General features: G+C 48.6%; 1 protein-coding gene across 3 annotated transcripts in view; it reads right to left on the reverse strand.

Annotated features, from left to right (window-relative positions):
• The window catches only part of LARP1 (La ribonucleoprotein 1, translational regulator), a 51,643-nt gene that overhangs the window by 6,950 nt on the left and 31,424 nt on the right, over window positions 1–13,269 (reverse strand). For 2 of the 3 annotated variants that reach the window (XM_037044835.1, XM_037044837.1), the window contains 11 exons: window positions 11,999–12,127; window positions 11,717–11,923; window positions 11,456–11,618; window positions 10,489–10,633; window positions 7,154–7,328; window positions 6,861–7,030; window positions 5,007–5,399; window positions 4,267–4,390; window positions 3,931–4,136; window positions 3,423–3,529; window positions 2,479–2,630 (listed from right to left, as the gene is read on the reverse strand). In XM_037044835.1, coding sequence (XP_036900730.1) covers window positions 2,479–2,630; window positions 3,423–3,529; window positions 3,931–4,136; window positions 4,267–4,390; window positions 5,007–5,399; window positions 6,861–7,030; window positions 7,154–7,328; window positions 10,489–10,633; window positions 11,456–11,618; window positions 11,717–11,923; window positions 11,999–12,127 — 1,971 coding nt within the window. The remainder of the gene's footprint in view (window positions 1–2,478; window positions 2,631–3,422; window positions 3,530–3,930; window positions 4,137–4,266; window positions 4,391–5,006; window positions 5,400–6,860; window positions 7,031–7,153; window positions 7,329–10,488; window positions 10,634–11,455; window positions 11,619–11,716; window positions 11,924–11,998; window positions 12,128–13,269) is intronic. The other variant, XM_037044836.1, reaches the window with a different exon arrangement.

Below are 13,269 nucleotides of genomic sequence, written 5' to 3' on the forward strand. Positions count from 1 at the left end.
AAGGACACTACTAACAAAGAAAAGACAACCCACAGAATGGGAAACATTTTTTGCAAATCCTGTATCTGGTAAGAAACTTGTATCTAGACTACACAAAGAACTCTTTTAAGTTACTAATAAAGACAAAAAATCTAGTTATAAAAATAAGCAAAGGATCTGAATAGATCTTTTTCCAAAGAAGATACACATATGGCCAACACAGAAAAATGCTCACCATTATTAGCTATCAGGAAAGCACAAACCGAAGCCCTTGAGGTATCACTTCACACCTAGTAGAATGGCCATAGTAAAGACAGACAATAACAAGTACTGGGGGGATGTGAAGAAATTGCTGCCAGTTTAAAAATATTTTTTATTGATTTTTAGAGAGAGGAAGAAGAAGCAAAAAACAGAGATTCGCTATTCCACTTATTTATGCATTCTTTGGTTGATTCTTGAATGTGCCCTGACTGAGAATTGAACCCACAACCCTGGTGCACCAGGTCCATGCTTTAACCAACCGAGCTACCCAGCCAGGGCCGGTGCTGCTACTTTTGAACACAACAATCTATTCCCCGAAAGGTTAACAGTGGAGCAACCACATGCCCCAACCACTCTGCCCTTCCACCAAAGATAAATGAAAACATGTCCACTCAGAAACCTGCACAGGAATCTTCATAGCAACACTATTCGTGATAGACAAAAAGTAGAAACTCAAATGCCCATCAGTTATGGATAAACAAAATGTAGTACATATCCATAAAATGGCATGTTACTCAGCAATGAAATTATGAAGTACCGATATATGCTACACCATAGATGAACCTTGAAAATATGCTAAAAGAAAAAGGCCAAATCACAAAGAACCACATATGATTTCATTAATATGAAAAGCCCAGAGAAGGCAAATCCACAGAGAAAGAGAATAGATTGGTGTTTGTACAAGCCTGGGAGGAGGTGGGGGCAAGGGAGAGTGTTAAAGAGTGAATGATAAGGGACACAGGGCTTCTTTTCTGTAGCAATGAAAATGCTCTAAATTGTTTCTGGTGATTACATTGTACAGTTTCAACATTTTATTTATTTTTAGAGAGGGGAAGGGAGGAAGAAAGAGAGGGAGAGAAACATCGGAGAGAAACATCAATGTGTGGTTGCCTCCTGTGCCCCCTACAGGGGACCTGGCTTGCAACCCAGGCATCTGCCCTGACTGGGAATCGAACCAGCAACCCTTTGGTTCACAGACTGGCGCTCCATATCGTTAGCACATTGTACAGTTTCAACGGGTAAACTGCATGATATGGAAATTGTATCTCAGTAAAGCTGTTACTACACACACACACACACACACAACCATGCAGAGAAGAGGAAAGTAAGACGAAGAACCAAGCATTTAGCAGCCATGCTTTGCTGAATGAAAGGGGGTCATGTGAGGTAATAATTGTGAGTGAGTGTTAAGACTGGTTTTGAGCACTTCACAGCCAACCTGACAGAAACCTACGGTTAAAAGGCATTGCACTTGTGATACAAGGAAACACGTGAGAGCACCTAGGGAGGATCTTCCTTAGACTATCGTCTAGGGCAGGGGTCAGCAAACAACTTTCTCCTGTGAAGGGCCAAAGAGCAAATATTTTAGGCACTGCAAGCCACACATGGGATCCCTCTATAACCCCTTAAAAAACGGGAAAATTGTCGTTAGCTCAAAGGGCTACATAGACACAGGCTGCTGGCCAGATCTGCCCACACCGCAGTTGGGCAACCTGCTCTAGAGAACGTGTGTAACACACACTGGTTATGATGGACAGCAGACCATGCCACAGCGGCCAATGGCCGAGTTGGTAGTCTGGCCAGAAAGAGGGAAATCTGATTTTTAAAAAACCCTCTCCTGAAGACAGTTTTTCACTAATTTTAGAGAGGAAGGGGGAGAGAGAAGCATCGACTGACTGTCTCTTGTTCCTGTCCCAGGAACCAAACTCATAACTTTTTGGTTGCGAGATGATGCTCCAAGCAACTGCAGCACACCAATCAGGGCCAACTCTTGATACATATTTTTTAATTTTATTTTTAATTTCAGAGAGAGGGGAAGGGAGGAGAAAGAGGGAGACAAACATTGATGTAAGTGAGAAACATCAATCAGTTGCCTCCCTTGTACACCCCAACGGGGGACCGAACCTGCAACCCAGGCACATACTCCAATTGGGAATCGAGAAACCTTTTAGTTTGCAGGATGATGCCCTGCAAAACTGAGCTATAGGGCAGGACTTGTGTGTGTGTTTAAATATCAACAGGCGATCAAAGAACAAGAATGTTCTGAGCACCAGACCTTTCAGCCTCCTGTATTCCCAAACTACCTGGTCTGAGTCTAACATCATTTCTTCTTGCTGTAACGTAGTGCCACTTGTTCGGGGGTCAGAGAAAAGCCACCTACTCCACGGGCACTGACACTCCAGACCTAAGTAGTAGCCCCAGAGTCTGGGCGCAGCCCCTTTCCCCTGTGCTTCTTACCGTTAAGGCAGCGCCTACGGTACTTGTGGTAGACGTGCTGTGTGAAGCCATTTTCCTTGAGCAGCTCATGGGAAGGATGCTGGAACTTGGGCAGCGACTGAGGGGTACAACCATAGCTGCCAACCATAGGTGTCCCTTCTGAAGGGCTGGAGCTACAGAGGCCACGAAAGAGACAGTGTCACCAGGTTCCCCGGAGCAACTGGCTATCAGGTCAGCAGGGGCCTCTCTAGTCTTCTCCATCAGCCAAGATCCAGCCCCTTACAGAGTAACAAACAAGGAGGCCCAGGTACTATACTAGGCCTCTGACTCATATCCATGGGTCTGACTTGCTCTTTGCAACAAACTTCAGAGAGTTTTACAAAGGGGTGGGTCACTGAGGTTGATAAAAATTAGAAGACTCAAGTCATGCAGCTGTTTAAACAACGGGATTTGCAGACAATCCCCCAAACCTGAGCCCTTAACCACTGATTTATCTCAACATTTACCTTTCCTGAATGCGCAAGCTCAGGTTAACCCATGTACATTTTTCTTAATATGCCTATTTTCGGTTTGTACCCTCTTTGCAGGAAATAGTACACCGGTCAGTAGCTCCCAAACCTTGCTTTGGAACAGGGAACACTGGGGCTAGTTTACTAAAAATGAATAAAGAGAGTCTGGATCCTTTCCCCAGTAGGACCCAGGAATGGGTTTTTGTTCGGCTACCTGGCTATCCTGGGGTAGGCAGTACACGTCCTCCTTTGAAACAGACCTGAGAACACTCTCTGAGAATCCGGTCTGATGTAGCTGTGACACCACTGTCTTAGAAAGAAACCCCCTCTCCAGGCCTTGGATGCAGCTTTCTAGACTACTCCCGTTTCTCTGGATTCAGATGAAGGTCCCATCGATCTCACGGCACTCCTCCCCGCCCCAGAGCCAGCCGGGTCTCCCTCCCCGCAGCCCCGCACCTGATGGAAGCAGTCCGGGGCCTGTGCTCTCGGGAATCCATCACCCACCCCACATGACTCTCCAAGGGTGGGTTGGAGCTGTGTCTTGTCTTCCTTTTCCGAGGCATCTGCAAAGGTCGGTCCGGGACTCGTTATTTATTATACTCACACAACTGGGAGGAGCGTCGAGCATTTCCTAGTAGACCCCTCGTGTATGTGTCCTCTCATAATCTACAAACCACTTTCCTGTCTACTCCTCCACAACGTCCACATCTAGGAGCTGACGTGCCTACTTTACAAAGGAAGGAGTAGAAGCTTGGGAGTGAAGGGACTTGCCCAAGAGACTGTCCCATCGAAGCTCTGCGAGGCTGCCACTCCCACACCCAGGTGGGCCCACCAGCCTAAGAACACAGAGCGGGTGGGGGATCTGGCACTCTCTTGGTTTACACCAGGCAAGGGAAAGAAGTGAAGCACTGAGATGCAGTGAAATGGGCCCAAGACTCCTAGCAGCCCAGCAGGAGCACCTCACCTTGGCATCTAGTGTCCGTCCTTCCTTCACCACTGGGTAAAACCGTGAAGTCTGGCTTGAGTCTTTGAGCTGTGGTGTCCGGGGAGTGCGAGGGGTCCTGGCATTGCGGTAGTTTGGCGACTCTGGGACAGTGGTTGGTAGAGAGCGGGCGATAGCTGAGGGCTCAGGAGCACCAAACAACTTGTTGGCCAGGGCGTCGGTGGGAACTGCAGAGGCAGAGCGGGGTCAGCAAGCAGGGGCAGGCCCGTGACTGATCTAGCTTTGGTAGGCCCCACCCCCCCATCAGAAGGCTCCAGACCCTTCAACCCAGGCCACCGTCCCAGTGTCACCCTTCACCTTGCTGGAATCGGGGTGGCCCTGGAGGGACCTCCTGGTTGGGATCCACAGGCGGCTCAGGGGTTAGTGTGTCAAACTGCTCCCGGCTGATCATGTTGACTTTCTTGAAGTTCTCGACTTCTTGCTACAGAGAGCACAAGGCGGGTGGGGAAAGATGTTAGTAAGAGGACTGCCCTAGCCTGTTTAGGAATCAAGACCTGCAGGAAGCCAGGGAGGGCAGCTCCCACGTCCACATACATGGAATTCTGGTCCCCAGGCTCTCGGTTACCCTACTGTCACTCCCCAACCCCAGTTACCTGGGCACAAGTGTGTCAACCTCGGAGCACGAGAACCAGCCCAGCCCTCTGCAACCAGACAGATCGGGACTCCAGCTCCGTGCAGACTCCTCCCAGATTTCTTTCTGCTACTCTCTTCACCCCCACCAAATGCACCATTATTTACTGCACAGGCCCACCCAAGGCCCCTGACCCCACATACATCTCCCCCCTGTGGAAATCTATAACAGAGGTTTTGACTGTTTCCAAACAACAAGGTTTTTAAAAGATCTATCTTTTCTCCATTTTCCAAACACAAAGTAAGTCCCTCAAAAGGCTTTTAAACTTTTATATATACTAAAATACTTAAGAATAGAAATGACAATCTAATCCTTTCTGTGCCCAAGATCCTGTAGCTCATTAGCCTTCTTCCCCATTGTCACAGGCACCACAGTCCCCACCCTCACAGCTGTGTACAAACCCTACCTTGATCTGGGAATACTCAGGCTCAAACTTTGCAGTCCACAGGTCCTGCTCGTAGTAGAAGAGGCCATCGTTAATGACCTTGGCCAGCTCAGCACTCATCTTGGCACGGGAGGTGTGGTTGCCTGTGCGGTCCCCCCCTGGGTGCCGGCGCATGTAAGGTGGAGTCTGAGTGACAATGAGGATCTTGTTAACATCCCGGTCGTCAATCTCATAATCAGAGTCTTCATCAGACCAGGCAGTGAAGGTGTTCTTCCGTCCGTCCATCTGCTCCATCTCCTCGTCGAACAGGAAGTCCAGTTCCTCTTGCTCATCCTGATCCTTGGATATCAGCTGCTGAGAGGGCAGCTGCTGCGGCAGAGAGGTCTGGTGGAGGAACCTGGGCTCCTCTGACTTCTAACGCAGGGACAAACCAAGGGGAAAGAGAATCACCAGGGTGTCCTTAGACCAGGTTCTGTAGCTGTCCTACGATGGAGGTCTCAGCCCCTCAACACTGGATCGTCACAACTGTGTCCTGATAATGACAGTAAGTCACGTGTGCCTTGGAGGCAGCTTCATGGGGAAAGGATGTCCCACAGGATCCCAGGTTTCTCTACACACAGCTCACATCACAGTCATACGTAAGCAATGAGATGCCAAGTTCCCTGCAGGTAGATCCTGTGTTCTCATTCACCCTCAGGGCCTGCGCAGCACTGCGCCTGGGAGCGGGCATGCAGCAGTTCAACAGGCTGAATCATCCATTTATCATCTACCCAGCAGCACCCCATAAAACTTCATGAGGCAAGGACCACGTCTGCCTTGCTCTTCTTCACATCCTTAGTACCTAGACTGGGATCTAGTGACAGGTTTTCCACTATTTAATGAATGAGCAAACATCCACTGGTACCAGGCCCTGCATGAAGAACCCTAAAAGCAGAATAACAAACAGGGCAAAGCCCCTGAACTTCAGGAGTTCACAGTTGAGTGGGAGAAGCCAACCACCAACCGGCCAAGTGCAAGGTGGTATGGTAAAGACTATAAATAGGACTTGTGCAAGTACACAGGGAGAGGGGCACTTCACCAACAGGGGCAGGAATGAGCAGAGCCAGGGAAGGCTGCCTGAAAAAACCGATTACAGTGATACAATGGAAAAGGGGAGTGCAGAATTCAAAAGACGCAAAGTCACCCAAGGTCATCTTTGAGGCCTTCTCATAAGCCCCGGACCAAAGAGAGTGCAGGGAGGGGAAGGTGGATGGAGCATAAAGCCTGCTCCTAGAAAGGGGAGCAGTGACTTCAGTCTGAGAGCCAAACACTTCTCTAACAGCGAACTCAATCTGTACTCTTCATATATTGCTTTACTGTTTCTACAGCAGTCTAACCCCTCCTTCATCTTGAAGATGGGGAAACTGAGGCCTTGAGATCTTAAACAATCGTCCCAAAGTCACTGGCCACAAGAGACAGGAGACATATGTTCTAGTCTACAGACTCCAACCGCACATCCAGGCTGTGAATCTGATTCTTCTCTCCCCTCTTCTGAGCACCTGAGGGGCTTATTTAGGCGCAATGAAAACAATTGCAAGGAAAAGGCACTTCAAATGCAGCCCCAGGGATTGAGATGGGGCAAAAAGAACAGCCAAGCATCAAGAAACCTGGAACACTGCTGCCGGAAACTGCACGCTCTCCTCCCGTGAAGATCACCACTGACAGTGGAAACAGGCCACATCGACCTCCTGCAGTCACTGGTGACCTCAGCTCACACAACCACAAGGAGCCCCCGGCTTGCGGAACAGCCCTGTGGAGCTGAGAGCTCTGTGGTATCCCCTCTAAGCACTCCAGCCTGGGGCCTATAACCCATGGCAAACGACAGGCCTCGCCCACCTTGAGTCGTGCCGGGGAGGGCCGAGGCCTCTTCTTCACTTCAATCCAGTTCTCAGAATCCAGGTCAGGCAGGCTGGCAGACAGGCCCTTGGGCAGTGTCTTTAGGTTGCTGGCCTCCTCTGTTTTGGTTGGCACTGGGGTGACCGCACGAGGAGAGCCGGGTGCCGACTCTGAGGGTGGAAAAGTGAGGTCCTTATCCCTCCCACTCCCCCTCCTGGTGCCAGCCCTGCGAAGGCCTGCTGGCTGGAGGACAAAGGCCAGGGGAGGCACCTGTATGCCAGCAGGGTACCTACCTGTCTCCTTCTGGTAGTGCTGGCGGGGCACAAACTCAGGGCAGTTGAGAAGCTGGGAGAAATCGGTCTGGGAGTAGTCTACTATTGGGGGACCGGGAAGAGGCCATTTCTCTGGCTCCTCCCTCCTGCGAACCTTCTCATCAACAATCTCCACCACCTTGCTGTCTTTTAGGGCCTGCAGAGGAGAAGGAGGGAGAAGTAGAGGGAAGACTTAAACAGACTGAGATTTAGAAGCCGGTAGATGACCCCACGGGCTCAGGTGTGGGTCTAGTGCAGGCAGGAGTATCCAGTACACTGGCACCACCTTCCATAACCAGTAGACGGCGAGACATCGACCCTTCCATCTACATCCATTAATCTGCCCCAGAGAAACACCCGTACAAGGTGACCATATGTAAAATACCCATAAAAGACCATTCATAGCAATGTTGCCTGTAATAGAAAAAAACGTGAACACTCACTTACTTGCCACCACACAGGTAATTTAAATAAGTTACGGCGCATCCATTCAATGGAACACTACTCAGACATTAAAAAGTAGCCTCCCAGGTGCTGAGGTGGAAGGAGCCACAAAAAATAGGTCTAGGCCAGTGTATAAAATCCCATTGGTGTGTAAGTAAAAACATGTGAATACAAATTTTTCGAGGAACGACAGGTGAATTTTACGTGTCTGTCTCTAGGAAAAAGGCAAAGAGTAGAGAGGGGAAGAAAGTTTCTCTTAAATAAGATCTTTTAAAGAGACAACGAAAACACTTCAAAGTGTCACTGTGTCCTCTGCTGGTGAGGCTGGGGAGAGGCGCCCTCACACGCTGCAGGTGTGAAGGCAGAAGCCCTGTCGCCGGGAAGAGGATCAGGCGACAGCGAGCAAAACTGCATCCGCATCTGCCCTTCGGTTCAGCCATTTCTTCTTCTGGAAGGTTATACCGAGGACACACGGGCGCGACCATGAAAAGATGCAAATCCAACCGTAAAAAGGATAGAGAAGTCTCTTTCTAAACAGGTTACCATGAAAAACTATGGGGAAGCCGAGGGAGGCAGAAATGAGAAAATTTTAAGTCAGGCTTCTGTGAATATACTTTGTTGACTTGGAATCACGTACATGTTTTAACATAAATGTAAAACTACCTGAGAGCAAAATGAAACCAGCATCGAGTTAAAGACATAACCATCCAAAACTATTTTCGTAAGTTGAAAATACAGTCATTTGACTCTGCAAGTAGAGGGGAGAAAACCCAGTTTTCAGTAGTGGTAGAGGGGTTATGAAGGTACGGTATGACTCTGCAGTCCTGAATTTAATGGAAAAGTAACAGTATAACCTCATGATGTACTAAAAACCACCGCCCCAAACCTCTAGAAACAATGACCAATTAAGTAACAATTAGCACCCCTTTAACTCAAACATGTAGTATCTAAACATCATATACCATTTCCCCAAAATAAAAGAACCAGAGTCCCTGAAAAAAAAAGGTCAATTCCAGATCTCAATCAGGAAATGTACAAGATGTACCAGCGCGCCACTGGCCAAATGCAGGACAATGTGATTGAGCATAACCACTCCAATGGACAGAAATAAACAAAATATGCCCGAATCTGTAAGGTGATAACAACAAAAATTTAAAAAAAAACACAAAAGAGCCCTGGCTGGTGTAGCTCAGTGGATTGAGCATGGGCCTGTGAAGCAGGGGGTCGCCGGTTCAGTTCCCAGTCAGGGCACATGCCTGGGTTGCAGGCCAGGTCCCCAGTGGGGGCCGCACAAGAGGCAACCACACATTGATGTTTCTTTCCTTCTCTTTTTCCCTCCCTTCCCCTCTCTCTGAGAGGAAACAAATAAAGTATATTTTTAAAGATTTTTAATTTATTTATCTTTAGAGGGGAAGGGAAGGAGAGAAGGATCAATGTACGGTTGCCTCTCATGAGTCTCCTGCTGGGAACTAGCCTGCAACCCAGCCATGTGCCCTGACTGGGAATTGAACCGCAATCATGTGGTTCACAGACCCGCGCTCAATCCACTGAGCTACACCAGCCAGAGCCTGGAAACAAATAAAATATTTTTTAAAAACACCAAAAAACAAACAAAAGCCCAAACCTCACTGGTTACCTTTGAAGGTTATTGGGGATCAACTCATAATTCTGAAAACTGGTTAATAAAGGTAAAGATCAAGCATTCATCTATCCTTCCTGTACAAATTATATTCCTCTTGGTAACTAAATAGTTGGTGAAGCAAAGATCCTCCTTAAAGAGGTATTCCAGCCAACAAATGAAGATGGATTAACAGAATCAGAGGATCGCCCCTTTCAACCCCCAGTGAAATAACAGGCAATGGTCCTCAACAGAAGCTCTATCACAAGGGGAAGAACCATATTATCTATCAAGTACTCTCGGCAAGGAGGGGGAAAAACCCCAAACCTGAATCTGACCAGGCCTTTAGATCACCAATTTACAAAAAATCTGGAGTACAAGACATGTTACATGACACCATTACGTCCTGTAAGACATATAACCTACTTTATTCAAATAATAAATTACAAGAAAAAAGGGAGGGCCTAAGACAACAAGCACATGGGTTTCATAAACTACTAAAAGAAAAAAAGATCTTTTAATCTAACCTGAGGACATTTTTTCACTGCTTTTAGAGAGGAGAAGGGAGAGGAAAAAACATCAATGCGAGAAAGAAGCACTGACTGCCTGTCTGTCATATGCACCCTGGCTGTGGACTGACTCCACAAACCAGGTATGTGCCCTGACCAAGAATTGAGCCTGCAACCCTTCGGTTACGGGACAATGCTCCAACCAACCGTGCCATACAGGCCAAGGCCTAAAAGAAATTTTTTTTGACAAGCGGAGTGAATTTGCAACTGACCAAATATTAGGTGATCTTAAAGAATTATTGGTACTTTTACATAGGATAATAATATTGTGGTTATTTTTGAAAACAAGTCTCTATCTTTTAGAGATAGGTACCCATTACCTGATACTTTCTTCAAAGTAGTCTGGGGGAGGAAGCAGATTAAGGTATAGATGGAATTAAGACTGGCCATGAGTTGTAATTACTGAGGCTGTGTGATGGGTTCATCACAACCACTGTCTGCTTTTGCAAATGTCAGAAAATTTCCATAATGACTGGGAGAGGGACAGAGGGGGAAGAAAAAGGGGAAAAAAGAGAAAGAGAGAGAAAGAAAAAGAAAGGGAGAGAGAGAGAGAGAAGGTGGTAGGGAGAGAGGCTGGCCAAGCCTTCGATCTTTAGCAGAGGAAATCGAATGGGGGCCCAAACTCCTGCTTCGTAATTCAGGACCATTCTTTCCCCTGACTCCCAGCCCCAGGGAGGGAGACATACCGCAAAGATGAGTGAAATGTCAGTGGTAAGGGCCTGCACTCGGTGGAAGGAAGCAATAAGAGTGATGGGAAGGAAACCGTCAGCATCCATTTTCCGTCGCAGGAAGAAGTCTCGCTGTAAATTGTCCACACTGAAGTAGTATTCACTAGGGGGAGGGGAGAACAGGTGTAACTGCTGCTTCGTTTACAAATAGGTCTTCCCTGTTCTCTGTGCACCCCAGCGACCTCAGTGGCCTCTGATTTAACCCCTGAATCCCCAGTGTACACACACTGATTTTAAGGACTGAAAGAAATGTTATCCGCTTGTGGCTCCCTAAACCATTCCCTCCACCCTTCAGCCCCTTTGTATGCCTGGCAAACTCCTTCTCTCTTCTGCTTCTAAAACACTATCACATTCTACGTGCCACAATGCCACAATCTATTTCCTGGCGTTGCTCCCTCACTGGACTAAGAGATAAAAAAACTGGAGTAGTTCAGAGCTAGGGTTTTCCAATCAGACAGAAGTGGATTCAACTATGTGCCTCGTCACTTACTAGGTGAGACAATGGGCAAGGAACTAGGCCTGTTCACTCATCTATAAGATGGGGTTAAGACCCAGCTCAGAGGAATTAAGTCAGCAAACGCAGGATTAAATAAATATGAGAATGCCTGTCAAGCACTTAAGAGTCACCAACAGTGAGGACTCAGTAAGCGTTCACTAGCGCTCTGGCGATGTGGCCATTACAAACAGAAGCACAGAAAGGAGTTGAGTCTAGACATTTGCTCTCCATTTTGTTGGTGGCAATTTATAATTTTCTTCCAGTAAATATGGTATTACTTCTGTAATAAACAATAACTTTGTGAAAAAATTAGCTTAAAAGATGAAAGGTATCTTTTCTAGCTCCAGCCGGGGTAGCAACTGAAGGGCCTGTGAAGCCCTACTCTGTCCAGCTGCCAAACGCAGGCAGCCCCCAACCCCACCCACTCACATCTGGCGCTTGATATAGTCTTTGAGCAGCTCCTGGTCCACACTGTAAAGCTCGGTGCTGCTGACATTGTCAAAGTAGTAGGTGATGTTGTTCATGTACTTGTGGGTTCGAGGTCCCTCTGCACCATCAAATTTTCGGTAGCTGAACTGGTAGTCAAAATGGGCTGTAGGGAAAATGAGTGCCATGAGGGAGAGGCGATCCCTGCCCACCGCCCCGCCGCACTCCCTGGGACACCCCGGAGCCCAAAGGGGCCTCACGTACTTCGAGCGCCACCCCGGCCGCGTCCCCGGCCACGACCACGCCCCCGTCCACGGCCGCGGAAGGAAGCCCGTGCCCCACCAGCCCCATCACTCTTCACACTCGATGTCTCATCCTGGTCGTGCCAGGCAGGCTCCGGTTTGGTTTCTGGTTGCCAGGCTGGGGTAGGGGGAGCCACAGGCACAGGCACATAGGGAGCAGGCTCAGACCCTATAAAGAGAGAAGGCTCCGGGTCAGGCCCAAGGGACCTCCATGCCCAGGCCCCCCATAGTAGGTGTCACATACCTTTGATCTCCCCGCGGTTGGCAGGTGTGTGTCGTGGCTCTGGTGGGCGGACAGGGCGTGAGACCAGTTTCTCTCTGGACACCTCAGGCTTCATGTCTATTTGCAATGGGACCCACTTGTGTTTGTTCCCTGGAGGACAGCAGGGACACACAAGAAAGGCTTGAAGGAGGTCCTTCCCAGCCATGTCTACCCCAAACCTTCCTCCCCAGTTTGGGGCTTCAGGCCTGAATCACAGCCTGGTGACCTTGGGCAAATTCTTTTCCCATGCTGGACATTATTTTCATCCCTAAAATAAGGAGGTCATATGGTGTGGCTCAATTGGTTGGAGCGTTGTCCCATAAACTGAAAGGTTGTGAGTTCTATTCCCAGTCAAGGCACATGCCTGGTTGCAGGTTCAGTCCCTGGTTGGGACACGTGAAAAAGGCAACTGATCGAAGCATGTCCTCAGGTAAGAATGAATGAGTGAATGAATGAACGAATGAATGAAAAAAATAAAATAAAATAAAATAGGGAGGCCATGGACCTCAGGGTGATGAACACTGCTGGGTGACTCTTCACATCGACTTCTCCGTGGTCAGAGAACCCCATTCTGGAGCTGCCCAGGATCAAGACGGCACTCCCCAGGCTCCCCAGGCTCCCCTCAGGCTCGTGCCAAAGGTCTGGCTATGAGAGCTGATGAAGGCAGTCGATCCCAAGTGGAGTCCCTAAAAGGGAGCCACCCTCCCCCCTTTCCCTTCCTGCTAGCTGGAATGAGAGGATAGGAATGAGCCGTCTTACACGAGAGGCAGCAACACACCAAAGCAGGATACAAGGAATCGAAGAGTTGTTACTCTGGGCCTGGTCTACTTATACTGCGCTATCAGGAGAGGGAAGTAAACTTCATCTTGTTTAAAACACTGTCACTCCAGATCTCTATTAGAGCAGCCAAACTTGGGCCCTAATCTTAGCTCCAGCCAGAGCACTGAGAACTCTTGTCTTTAAATGAAACCTTCCACAGGACGGCAATGCATCGAGACATGCAAACAACACCCTGAAGTAGGGCCTCACCTGTCTGTGCACTGCCAGAGCCCGAGCTCAGAACAGGCTTTCCAAATGCTTGTTTAGTGAGACAAGAATCTGACGGACTGGTGGTGGAGGTAAAGACTGCTGGCCCAAGGGCCTGAGCCAGACAGCCTCCCAAGGACATCTCAGGGACCCCCTGAGAGCCCTCTGCAGCCCTCACATCCTGCCATCTCACAGTGCTGCCTGCCACCTTCTCCCAAGCCCTGCTC

This window comes from Sturnira hondurensis, unplaced genomic scaffold, assembly GCF_014824575.4.
Source record: "Sturnira hondurensis isolate 20B ecotype Veracruz unplaced genomic scaffold, ASM1482457v3 Scaffold0004152, whole genome shotgun sequence".
NCBI lineage: Eukaryota > Metazoa > Chordata > Mammalia > Chiroptera > Phyllostomidae > Sturnira > Sturnira hondurensis.